General features: G+C 46.6%; 2 protein-coding genes across 2 annotated transcripts in view; both read right to left on the bottom strand.

The window, feature by feature from the left end:
• Positions 1–13459, bottom strand: part of LOC309562972 (uncharacterized protein) — a 581033-nt gene that overhangs the window by 351050 nt on the left and 216524 nt on the right. The window contains 2 exon segments of the mRNA XM_082267298.1: positions 147–542; positions 12087–12964. Coding sequence (XP_082123424.1) covers positions 147–542; positions 12087–12964 — 1274 coding nt within the window.
• Positions 2217–3156, bottom strand: LOC309563977 (uncharacterized protein; the record flags this gene model as incomplete). Its single annotated transcript, XM_082268607.1, has 2 exons — positions 2897–3156; positions 2217–2402 (listed from the first exon to the last, which is right to left on the bottom strand). Coding segments are annotated over exons 1-2 (351 nt in total), but the record flags the coding sequence as incomplete, so codon positions are not given.

The raw sequence follows: 13459 nt of genomic DNA, 5'->3' as shown, positions 1-13459 counted from the left end.
TCGGGGCAGGAATATGGCTTTTTCCCTGTGTGGGAGATTTGATGTACAACAAGTCCTGATTTCCGTCTATAACATTTACCGCACTCAGGGCAGGAATACGGTTTCACCCCTGTGTGAGAGGTCGCATGTACAACAAGGTATGATCTCCGTTTATAACATTTCCCACACTCGGGGCAGGAATACGGCTTCTCACCAGTGTGAGATCTTAGATGAATAACAAGTTCTGATTTTCGTGGATAACATTTCCCGCACTCAGAGCAAGAATACGGCTTCTTTCCTGTGTGAGAGCTCTGATGTGCTTTAAGTTCTGATTTCCGTGCATAACATTTCCCGCACTCATGGCAGGAAAACGGCCTCTCCCCTGTGTGAGATCTCTGATGTACAACAAGTAGAGAATTCCGTGTATAACATTTCCCGCACTCAGAGCAGGAAAATGGCTTTTCACCCGTGTGCAATTTCTGATGTGCAGTAAGATTGGACTTATGTGAAAAACATTTTCCACACTCGGAGCAGGAATACGGCTTCTTCCCTGTGTGAGATGCCTCATGCATAGCAAGCTTTGATTTATAAAGAAAGCACTTCCCGCACTCAGGACAGGAATGAAGCTTCTCTCCCGTGTGAGATCTCTGATGTACAGAAAAACTTATTTTAGAGGAAAACCTTTCCCTGCATTCGGAACAGGAAAATTCCTTCTTCTCCTGAATTTCGGCACCATCCCTCACAGTATGAGGTTGCTCAGAGTCAGAGGGATTCCATGGTCTATCCACACTGTGAAGTCCACCATCCATAGTGGAGCTCATTGTCTTTTCTCCTCCACAATCTCCTGTGATGTCCTCATCTTCCATTTTACAACCTGGAGATAAAGTGAGACGATCCTTTGAGGGTTTCTCCATGGCGTGTCCTGGAAAAATATAAAAACACCATCAATAGATCTGAGAGGGTTAGTTCATTTCCATCAAGATTCCATCTGGATCAGGTAGGTATGAGTGAGCAGATGTTCTCTGTGGATGTCCCAACCAGCTGGGACTCTCCATGTGTTACTTACTCCTGACCTCTGCTCTTCATATGTTACTTACTCCTGACCTCTGGTCTCCATGCGTTACTTAGTCCTGACCTTTGTTCTTCAAATTTTACTTACTCCTGACCTCTGCTCTCTATGCGTTACTTAGTCCTAACATCTGCTCTCCATGCGTTACTTAGTCCTGACATCTGCTCTCCATGCGTTACTTAGTCCTGACCTCTACTCTTCATATGTTACTTACTCCCAACCTCTGCTCTCCATGTGTTACTTACTCCCGACCTATGCTCTCCATATGTTCTTTACTCCCGACCTCTGCTCTCCATGTGTTACTTACTCCCGTCCTCTGCTCTCCATGTGTTACTTACTCCCGACCTCTGCTCTCCATGTGTTACTTACTCCCGTCCTCTGCTCTCCATGTGTTATTTATTCCAGACCTCTGCTCTCCATGTGTTACTTACTCCCGTCCTCTGCTCTCCATGTGTTATTTATTCCAGACCTCTGCTCTCCATGTGTTATTTATTCCCGACTTCTGCTCCCCATATGTTAATTATTCCTGGCCTTTTCTCTCAATATGTTACTTACACTCGACCTCTGCTCTCCATGTGTTACTTACTCCCGATCTCTGCTCTCCATGTGTTATGTACTCCCGACCTCTGCTCTCCATGCGTTACTTACTCCTGACCTCTGCTCTCCATGTGTTACTTACTCCTGACCTCTGCTTTCAATGTGTTACTTACTCCTGACCTCTGCTCTCCATATTTTACTTACTCCTGACCTCTGCTCTCCATGCGTTACTTACTCCTGACCTCTGCTCTCCATGCGTTACTTACTCCTGACCTCTGCTCTCCATGCGTTACTTACTCCTGATCTCTGCTCTCCATATGTTACTTAGTCCCGACCTCTGCTCTCCATATGTTACTTATTCCCCACCTCTGCTCTTCACTCTATGTGTTCATCAGATGATGGGGGATCTAGGTGGAGCCTCCGTACTGCTCTCTCCCCTTACCGGGTGATGTGAGGGGCGGCTGATTCTCCATCATGACATCCTTGTAGAGATCCTTGTGTCCTTCTAAATACTCCCACTCCTCCATGGAGAAATAGACAGTGACATCCTGACACCTTATAGGAACCTGACACACACAATGATACAGTCACCATCCAGACACATCCCTTGTCTGTTACTGGATAATGTCCCAGAATTCCCAGCACCGCTCACCTCTCCTGTCAGCAGCTCCATCATCTTCTTGGTGACTTCTAGAATCTTCTGCGTGTTTTGTCTTGTAGGGATCAGGGATGGAGGTGGGGGGATGGTGACGAGATTTGGGGTTTTTGAGGATCTTGTGACATTTTCCGTAGATTTCATCATTACTTCTGTACAGTTCTGTGTTATACAAAGATAAATATCACTCTCCCATCATCCCTCACCTCTATGGTCACCTCTAGATTTATTCTCCAGGGATTGGCCACAATGTGCCGGATTCAGCAAAGGACAGACATCTCCATCCAATGATATGATTACAATGTGGTCACATTCATGGCTCCTTCTAGAAGTCATATAATAAAGTCACTAATGTGTTACTAGTAAGGCTCACTGACCCACCAGGAAATGTTACCCATGGATCTGGTGGTTAGTGGCCGTGGCATGCTGGTAATCATGGGTCTCACTGATTGGTCTATAGCTGACATTGCTCTCTTCTATAACCAATGCCTCCATCTTGCCCTATAACCAAATATCATAGAGTACGTACACTTCATGTATTCATAGTACATTTGTGGATGCCGTTATCGATTAGCAGAACATAAGAAGACTTTAATTGACTTTAAATACACCCCAGTGTACAGCGGAGTCAGATTTAACCCCTTCATTACACTCACCTCTCCAGTCAGCAGGCTGAGGATCTCCAGGGTGAGGTTCAACATCGTCTCATTCCGGGGAAATTCCTTCCCTACAATCTTCACAAAACTCAAAGTCTGCTGATTCTCCATCATGACGTCCTTGTAGAGATCCTTGTGTCCTTCTAAATACTCCCACTCCTCCATGGAGAAATAGACAGTGACATCCTGACACCTTATAGGAACCTGACACACACAATGATACAGTCACCATCCAGACACATCCCTTGTCTGTTACTGGATAATGTCCCAGAATTCCCAGCACCGCTCACCTCTTCTGTCAGCAGCTCCATCATCTTCTTGGTGACTTCTAGAATCTTCTCCATGTTGTGTCTCTCAGGTTTTAGGGAGTCACATGGAGGCACTGTGATGGTCATATGATCACCTGACTTCAGAAGAGGAAATCTCTGTATTGGGGAACCAATAGGAATATCATGTTAGAATCCCAGAATCCTCCTCACCTCTCCGGTCAGGTCTGTGTTTTATTAATAGAGATAAGAGTGATGTTATGTGACCTCCCAGAATCCTCCTCACCTCTCCGGTCAGGTCTGTGTTTTATTAATAGAGATAAAAGTGATGTCATGTGACCTCCTCACCTCTCCGGTCAGGTCTCTGTTTTATTAATAGAGATAAGAGTGATGTTATGTGACCTCCCAGAATCCTCCTCACCTCTCCGGTCAGGTCTATGTTTTATTAATAGAGATAAGAGTGATGTCATGTGACCTCCCAGAATCCTCCTCGCCTCTCCGGTCAGGTCTATGTTTTATTAATAGAGATAAGAGTGATGTCATGTGACCTCCCAGAATCCTCCTCACCTCTCCGGTCAGGTCTATGTTTTATTAATAGAGATAAGAGTGATTTCATGTGACCTCCCAGAATCCTCCTCACCTCTCCGGTCAGCAGGTAGATGATCTCCAGGGTGAGGTTTAGTATCCCCTCAGTCATGTGACTCCAGTCCTCCTCCATCCTCATTGATGTGGTCAGGTGATCTATGTGGGTTTCTCTGTAGATGGATAGTGGAGAATTATCTGGACTGTATTGGTTAGACAATATTAGGATGGGGATATAAATGGTGGATAGTGGACTATCCCCTATCAGGAAATGGCACATGTAGATTGGGTTACTTTTGTTTTTATTGTGTGTCGTGGCCCCTGAAAATCTGCCAGATCATAAACAGTGGAAGGATAGGATGAATCTACATGAAGATTCAAAGATAGTCAGTGTTAGTAGTGAATCCATATTTTTGAGGAAAGAATCGTGGGAATGGAGCTATTGTATATACCCCACCTCTCCCTCTGAGCTGACCTGATCCTCCCTTGAAGGCAACCAAATCTGATAATATCTCATCATCCACCATTTCTTCCTCAGAGCTGCCCTGCTCTTCTCTCCATGACACCCAAGGGTGGTCTGACACCTCGTTATCCACTACCTTTTCATCAGAGCCGTCCTGCACTTCCCTCCATGACACCCAAGTGTCATCTGACATCTCATCATCCACCACCTTTTCCCCAGAGCTGTCGTGCTCTTCCCTCCATGGCACCAAGTGCAATCCGATATCTCATCACCCACTACCTCTTCCTCACAGATGTCCTGGTCTTCGCTCCATGACACCCAGGTGTGGTCTGACATCTCATCATCCACCACCTCTTCCTCACTGGAGTCCAGTTGACAGAAAGCACTGGCTGCTGGTGCTTTGATGACTGCTACTGTTGTTATGTAGCTGCTGTCCTCTGCCTGGATTGTGGTTTCTTAGAAGTAGAGATGAGCTTGGGTTTCCTCTGAACTCATCTCAAGCCGAACTCTGAACTTGTGTTCTTTTTTCCTTCAAAAGGCTTTGGGACTGGTCATTCTCACATACAGTAAAGAAGGAGTTGACTGCAGAACAAGAAACGACCCAACCCAGAGCTCATTGGTGTAAAAAGTTCAGAGTTCGGCTAGAGAAGAGTTTGAAGGAATTCCAAAGGAATTCTACTTGGAAGCATCCAGATATCAACCCATCCTCTCCCACTCTGATCGATCCTCTCTCTTCCTCCTTTCATCACTGCCGATCCTCCTCCTGGGCATTATGGGTGAGCAACAAAATGAATCAACCACAAATTCGACCTGAACCTGGAAACTGGGGTTAAATTTCAGTGCTACCCGAATCCAAATCTCATCCCTCGTTACAAGGGACTTTTAATGTGGGAAGGTGACATATCTCGAAAATGAAGAGAATGTTCTGTCCCTGAAAATGGGGGAAGGCACTGATCTTGAAGGGGGTAATTTAAGTTACTGAACTATATATATATATACGTATATATATATGTGTGTGTTTATAATCATCTGCTGGAGATAAAAGACGTCACAGTGACTATGGAGGAAGAGGACGGAACATAACGGGGGGGGGGGGGTTACTGGGTGTAAATAGAAAATAAGATCTTATTACCTCCTCTAATGCCACTTCCAGCGATGTCTCCTCGCTACTTCCTCCCAACTCACCTCTAACCTGGAACTTCTTATTTATACCTGACATCACTTCCTGTTCATTTTCCATAGAGACGTCCTGTCTGGGTAGAAGCGAGATCACCACCTTGTGGAGCTCAGAGGAACTGCAGCCTTCAAGAAACGTTTCATATTGTGAACATGGTCTTGTGCTGGCTAGTACTAAATATCCTTAATGATACATACTGTACATGTTGACTCGGGAAAGTTGAGAGACAATTGCTTTAAGGGTCCGCACCTGGGTATCCCAGCAATTGAGGCAAATTTAACAAGATTTCCCAGAGACTCTCGAGTAAGATTATCACCTGGTCGGTAAAGTCACTTTCTAACTACATTAAAAAAGTAAAGGAAATCAGTGGCTACCCCACTCAGCTGTCAGGACCAACCCAAGCTATCCAACACAGTTGTCAAGCCCAGGTCCCGCTACCCTACCCAGCAGTCAAGCCCAGACTCAACTAGCCCACTCATCTGTCAAGTCCAGGCCATTTACTTGTCAAGCCCAGCTAGCCCACTCATCCCTCAGGACCAGACCCAGCTAGCCCTCTCATCCATCAAGTCAAGGCCCAGCTTGGTGTGGCAGAGTAATAAAGTCTGTAGAGTCTGACCACTTTGGTCACAGGTCACTCAGTTTGTGGCCAACACTTTAGATCTCCCAAACATGTGCAGTCGCGAAGTTCTCTTGTAGGTTCTTTCTTTTTTTTTAAGTTTATGTGTTTGTGAATGGGGGGGGGGGGGGTGGGGGGAGCATCTTGTATGTATGCAGTTGTTTTAATGAAAAGGTTGTACGGAATATGACAAATTCTGGAAATGTAAGGTTGTATTTGATAATTTATATATTATGTTCTGTATACATATTCTGTTCTGTGTATGGGTATTTCCTCGATATTGTACATTTGGTAATAAAAACCTTTTTTAAAGAAAAAAAAAAGTCAAGGCCCAGCTAGCCCACTCATTCATCAAGACCAGGCCCAGCTTGCCCACTCATCCTTCAAGCCCAGGCCCAGCTAGCCCACTCAGCTGTTACCTCCAGGCTCTGCTAGCCCCATCAGTTGTCAAGCCCAGGCCAGGTTAGCTCACCCAAATATCAACCCAAACCTCTAGTGATAGTGGCAAGGTGAGCTTCTCCAAGACATTTGGATAATTATATAACTTATTTTCGACATCAAACAAACTGATTGTGTAATGTAATGGGACCATGTGTAGTGTGTACTAAATTTTTACCTGCTCAGGCAATCCACAAGGTCCCTGCACTTTTCTAGAATAGGGTCTACCAAGATTCCCACTTACTTAGGGAAAACCCAAAGTTCTCATCACTCTGAGGCACAGACATCCCAAGTCTCCCGCGAGGTGCGGGACTCTCCTGCATTTGGGCTGTGGCTCCCTGACACCCCCAAGTGTCAGGCGATATCACCGCTATCAGCTGTGGCACTCTTTTTGATGAGGAGGGATGATGTTGGTAGACCCAGAGTGTTGTGCAGAGGTGCCACCTTATAAAAACCCTTGTGACACGTGGTGCCTCTGCATTTGGCACGCAAAAGAAGAAAGGGGGGTGGAGGAAGCAGTGTGAGAGAGAGCCCAGCCCAGGAGCCTAAAGGAACAGAAAGGTATGCTAATAGCTGAGCTGCTGGCGGTTTTCGTTATATGGTGGACCACTGGGGAGGGAACAGAGCTGCTGGTGGTTTCCTTATATGGTGGACCGCTTGGGAGGGAACAGATCTGCTGGCGGTTTCCTTCTATGGTGGACCGCTGGGGAGGGAGCTGAGCTGCTGGCGGTTTCCTTATATGGTGGACCGCTGGGGAGGGAGCGGAGCTGCTGGCGGTTTCCTTCTATGGTGGACCGCTGGGGAGGGAGCTGAGCTGCTGGCAGTTTCCTTATATGATGGAACACTGGGGAGGGAGCTGAGCTGCTGGCAATTTCCTTATATGGTGGACCGCTGGGGAGGGAGGTGAGCTGCTGGCGGTTTTCTTATATGGTGGACCACTGGGGAGAGAGCTGAGCTGCTGGCGGTTTCCTTATATGGTGGACCGCTGGGGAGAGAACAGAGCTGCTGGCGGTTTCCTTATATGGTGGACCGCTGGGGAGGGAGCTGAGCTGCTGGAGGTTTCCTTATATGGTGGACCGCTGGGGAGGGAGCTGAGCTGCTGGCGGTTTCCTTATATGGTGGACCGCTGGGGAGGGAGCAGAGCTGCTGGCAATTTCCTTATATGGTGGACCGCTGGAGAGGGAGGTGAGCTGCTGGCGGTTTTCTTATATGGTGGACCACTGGGGAGAGAGCTGAGCTGCTGGTGGTTTCCTTATATGGTGGACCGCTGGGGAGAGAACAGAGCTGCTGGCGGTTTCCTTATATGGTGGACCGCTGGGGAGGGAGCTGAGCTGCTGGCGGTTTCCTTATATGGTGGACCGCTGGGGAGGGAGCTGAGCTGCTGGCGGTTTCCTTATATGGTGGACCGCTGGGGAGGGAGCTGAGCTGCTGGCGGTTTCCTTATATGGTGGACCGCTGGGGAGGGAGCAGAGCTGCTGTGCAATGCAGAGAGCTGACTGAGTCTGCAGTGCTAGTCATCAAGCAAGAGTAGGGGGAAGAAAGGGGGTTTCCTGTTGCGGCAGGCAGGCTGTGGTCTGAGGAGGAGGAGGAAGAAGGATGGTTGCTGGCTGGAGCCTTCAGGCATTGTTCTTTTCAAAATGGAGCCTGAAAAGGGGGAGGGGGAGGACTCCACTCTCCAAACCTCTGTCTCCTCTGTCTGAGTTGCCCTAAGAGGAATCCAGCCTTGTGATCTTGTCACTCTCATTTGCTTTGGGCACTGGTACTGCAATCATTAGACTGCCCCCAAATCAGGCGTGCCTACTTTACAGTATCCAAATGATGGTCAGGTGTCCTCATTAGAGTATACCATTACACTGTAAGGGGTCACTGTCCTGCTGTGGGCACAGGGCACTGTATTGTGGGGTCGCTATCATCTAGTTGTGTTAAATTGGTGGTTGCACCTCCCTGAAATGAGTTTTTGCAAGTTGGGATGTCTGGAGACACCCTTTCTGTCTCAGATAGCATGACCAGAACCCATACCTCTATACCAGTGTTTCTCAACCAGGGTTCCACAGAACCCTAGGGTTCCACGAGAAGTCCCCAGGGGTTTCCGGGACATTCTACCTATTATCACAGACGGTTGACGGGTAGATCAGGTCTTACACATGCAGAGCAGCGCTGGAAGTGGCTGGAATAAGTCGTCTCTCATAGCGCGCTGCTCCCTTCTTTCTTCCTGTCCACCCCAACAGCTTGTGACATCACCTGGGATGGATGGGAAGAGAGGAGGGGCCGGTAGGGAGCAACGCGCTATGAGAGACTTATTACAGCCGTTTCCCATGCTACTCTGCATTTGAAATTGCTACTACAGGGCACCGTTGTGCTCCATGCCCTGCTCTGAGCCTGTATTGTCCCCTATGCCCTGCGGTGTGCCCATGATGTGCCCTGTGATGTCCCCTGCCGTGTGCCCTATCGTGAGCCTGTGATGAGCCCTGCCGTGTGCCCTATTGTGAGCCTGTGATGAGCCCTGCCGTGTGCCCCATGCCCTGCTGTGAGCCCGTGATGTGCCCTATCGTGAGCCTGTGATGAGCCCTGCTGTGTGCCCCATTGTGAGCCTGTGATGAGCCCTGCTGTGTGCCCCATGCCCTATTGTGAGCCTGTGATGAGCCCTGCTGTGTGCCCCATGCCCTGCTGTGAGCCTGTGATTAGCCCTGCCGTGTGCCCCATGCCCTGCTGTGAGCCCGTGATGTGCCCTGCCGTCTGCCCTATCGTGAGCCTGTGAAGAGCCCTGCTGTGTGCCCCATGCCCTGCTGTGAGCCTGTGATGAGCCCTGCTGTGTGCCCCATGCCCTGCTGTGAGTCTGTGATGTGCCCTGCTATGTATCCCATACCCCGCCGTGTGACCCATGCCCTGCAGTGTGCCCCATGCCCTTCTGTGAGTCTGTGATGTGCCCTGCTGTGAGCCTGTGATGAACCCGCTATGTATCCCATGCCCTGCCGTGTTACCTATGCCCTGCTGTGAATCTGTGATGTGCCCTGTTGTGTGCCCCATGCCCTGCTGTGAGCCTGTGATGCCCTGCTGTGAGCCATGCGCTGCTGTGTATCCAATGCCCTGCCGTGTGCCCCATGCCCTGCTATGAGCCCCATAATGTGCCCTGCTGTGTGCGCCTTGATGTTCCCTATGTTCTGCTGTGAGCCCCACAATGTTCCCTGTGTCCAGCTGTGTACCCCTTAATGTGCCCTATGTTCTACTGTGTGCCCCATAATGTTCCCCACGTTCTGCTGTGAGACCCATGTACTGATGTGTGTCCCTTAATGTGCCCAATGTCCTACTTTGAGCCCTGTAATGTGCCATATCCCCTGCTGTGTGTCCCTTGGCATGCTCCATGTTCTGCAGGGCGCCCCATTTTCTACTGTGTGCCCTTTAATGTGTCATGTGTCCTGCTGTGTGTCCCTTGATGTGCCCCATCTTCTGCTGTATGCCCCATGATGTTTCCCATTTTCTCCTGTGTGCGCCATGTTCTGCTGTGTGCCCAATGCCCTGCTGGGAGTTCCATAATGTTCCATGTGCCCTGCTCTATGGCTCTTGTGTTCCATGTTCTGCTGTGTGCCCCATGTTCTGCTTTGTGTCCCTTGATGTGCCCTGTGTGCTGCTGTGTGCCCCTAATGTGCCTCATGTTCTGTTGTGAGCCCTGTGTCCTGCTGTGTGTCCCTCATTTTCTGCTATGTTCCCTTATTATTTGCCCCATGTTCTGCCACGAGCCCCATGTTGTGCCCAATGCCCTGCTGTAAGTCTGGTAATGTTCCCTGTGCCCGGCTGTATGCCCCATGTTCTGTAGTGTGCCCTTCGATGTGCCCCATGTTCTACTGTATGCCCAGTGTTCTGTTGTGTTCCCTTCGATGTGCCCCATGTTCTACTGTGTGCCCCTTGTGCCCTGCTGCCCCCATGTAATGTGCCCTATTGTGCCCCATAATGTCCCCTGCTGTCCCCCCCATATATATACCACCAGACGAAAGCTCTAACTGTCTCAAAAAAAATGATAAAATTTAATTTTTTCCAAAGAAATAAAGCAGAATACATTTTAGACTAAATTTTATTATTTATTTATTTTATTTTTTTTTTTCAAAAATTTATACCAGAAACAAAGAAAAGCATTTTTTATATATATTTTTCCACTTAAAAAAAAAGAAAAAAAAAAAAAGTTTGGTCTCAGTCTTCCCAGCCTAGAGAGATGTGGGTGTCTTATAGACCCCACATCTCTCCATAAAGAGGACCTGCCATCCCTATTCCTATTACAAGGGATGTTTATATTCCTTGTAATAGAAATAAAAGTGATAAAAAAAGAAAAAGGAAAAGGGAAAGTGTAAAAATAAAAATAAAATAAGCAATAAAAAAAAATGTAAAGTGAAAGTGTAAAAATAAAAATAAAATAAACAAAAAAAATGTAAAAGGGAAAGTAAAAAAAAAATGTAAAAGGCAAAAAGTGTAAAAAGGAAAAAAGAAATTAAAAAAAAAGGAAAAACATGAAAAAATAAAAAATAATAAAAAATTAAAAGGAAAAGTGTAAAAATAAAAATAAAATAAACAAAAAAAAAGTAAAAGGTAAAGTGTAAAAATAAAATAAACAATAAAAATAAATTTGAAAGGGAAAGTGTCAAAATAAAAAAATATATAAAAAAAGAAAAAAAAAAAAATTAAAGCACCCCCCTTCCCCGCATGCTCACACATTGAAGCAAACACATACATAAGTAACGTCTGCATATGTAAACGACATTCAAACCCCACATGTGAGGTATCGCCGTGATCGTCAGAGCGAGAGCAATAATTCTACCCCTAGACCTCCTCTGTAACTCTAAACTGGTAAGCTGTAAAAACATTTAAAACGTCACCCATTGAGTTTTTTTAAGTGCCGTAGTTTGGCGCCATTCCACGAGCATGCAAAATTTAAAAGCGGGACATGTTGGGTATCTGTTTACTTGGCGTAACATCATCCTTCACATTATACAAAAAAATTGGGCTAACTTTAATTATTTTTTCTTTTCATGAATTTTTTCCCTAAAAAACGCGTTTGAAAAATTGCTGAACTAATACCGTGTGACATAAAAAGTTGCAACGACCGCCATTTTATTCCCTAGGGTCTCTGCTAAATAAAAAGTATATATATATATATATATATATATATATAATGTTTGGGGGTTCTGAGTAATTTTCGAGCAAAAAAATGATGATTTTTACATTTTTTACATGTAGGAGCGGAATGCCGGAATTCACCCAATATGGAAGCGGTTAAATAGACCTCTAAGAGTTTCCGAAAGTTTCTCCCACAAAATGTACTCAGCCAATGAAAGGTAATGACTCCATTTTTGTTTTTCTCCTGCTATCAATGGCCAACACGGGACAACACTTCATCCATGTCTTTGGTGATCTCTGATCTCCTTATGAAGTGTTTCTTACATGATGAAGATCAGCCATGGAGTCTATCTGAGGTGTATATCAGGGAGTACTTCTTCCCCACATGTCCACCAACATTCATATAGAAGACATTTCCCGCACTTAAGGCACTAATACACCTCCAGGGATGTGTGGGACCCCTGATGTACAGGAAGACAGGACTTCAGTGAGGAACATTTCCCTCACTCAGGACAGGAAGGTGGCTTCTCCCCCGTGTGCACTCGCTGATGTCTACAAAGATGGGACTTTTGTGAAAAACATTTCCCGCACTCAGTGCAGGAATACGGCTTCTCACCCGTGTGCAATCTTTGATGTCTTAAAAGATGGGACTTTTGTGAAAAACGTTTCCCGCACTCAGTGCAGGAATACGGCTTCTCCCCGGTGTGAGAAATTTGATGTGTGACAAGTTCTGATCTTTTAACGAAACCTTTCCCGCACTCAGAACATGAATGAGGCCTTTCCCCAGTGTGAGACCTTTGATGGGTGACAAGATTTGTTTTTTGTACAAAACTTTTCCCGCACTCAGAACAGGAATGCGGCTTCACGCCCGTGTGCAATTTCCGATGTCTGGAAAGATGTGACTTAGCTGAAAAACACTTCCCGCACTCAGGGCAAGGGTGCGGCTTATCCCCCGTGTGAGACCTTTCATGTATGACAAGATCTGATTTTTGGATAAAACCTTTCCCGCACTCGGGACAGGAATATGGTTTTTCCCCCGTATGAGACCTTTGGTGTGTAATAAGATCTGATTTTTTTACAAATCGTTTCCCGCACTCAGAACATGAATACGGTTTCTCCCCTGCGTGAAACCTTTGATGTGTGACAAGATCTGATTTTTGCGCAAAAGATTTCCCGCACTCAGAACAAGAATACGGCTTCTCACCCGTGTGCAATCTCTGATGTCTATAAAGATTGGATTTGTCAGAAAAACATTTTCCGCACTCAGGACAAGAATACGGCTTCTCCCCCGTGTGAGATCTCTGATGTGTGACAAGTTCCGACTTTTGTACAAAACATTTCCCGCACTCAGAACACGAATGTATTTTCTCGCTTGAGTGCCACCTCTGATGTCTGTAAAAATTAGACTTGTCTGAAAAACCTTTCCCGCACACAGGACAGGAATATGACTTTTCCTTAATGTGAGACCTTTCATGTGCATCAAGGTCGGATTGAAAACGGAAACACATTCCGCACTCAGTACAGGGAAACCTCTTATGTGTTGGAAGGACGGCACCGTCCCTCACAGTCTGAGGTTCCTCAAGATAAGAGGAATACGATGGTCCATCTACGCTGTGTGGTGCCGGATGGACATTTGAGGTAGCCGGGTTTTCTCCTGGACTATACTGTGTGATGTCCTCATCTTCTACTTTACAGTCTGGAGACAAAGTGAGACAATCCTCTGAGGTTTTCCTCATCTCCCGTCCATCTACTAAAATAGAAATACAAAGATTATTACTAGACTTCAGCAGACTGGTTCCCAGAGTGGAAGCTGAAATGTTTACTGGGGACAAGTTGCAGAGGTCCCACACCGCTGCCTCCCATCTCCTGAGACTGCACTCGGTGACTTGGGTGTGAGACTATACAGACATATCCC

Source organism: Pelophylax lessonae (genome assembly GCF_965119305.1).
Source record: "Pelophylax lessonae genome assembly, chromosome: 9".
In the NCBI taxonomy this organism is placed as follows: domain Eukaryota; kingdom Metazoa; phylum Chordata; class Amphibia; order Anura; family Ranidae; genus Pelophylax; species Pelophylax lessonae.
The sequence above is the reverse complement of the archived record's forward strand: the minus strand, read 5'-3'. Positions and strand labels throughout refer to the sequence as shown.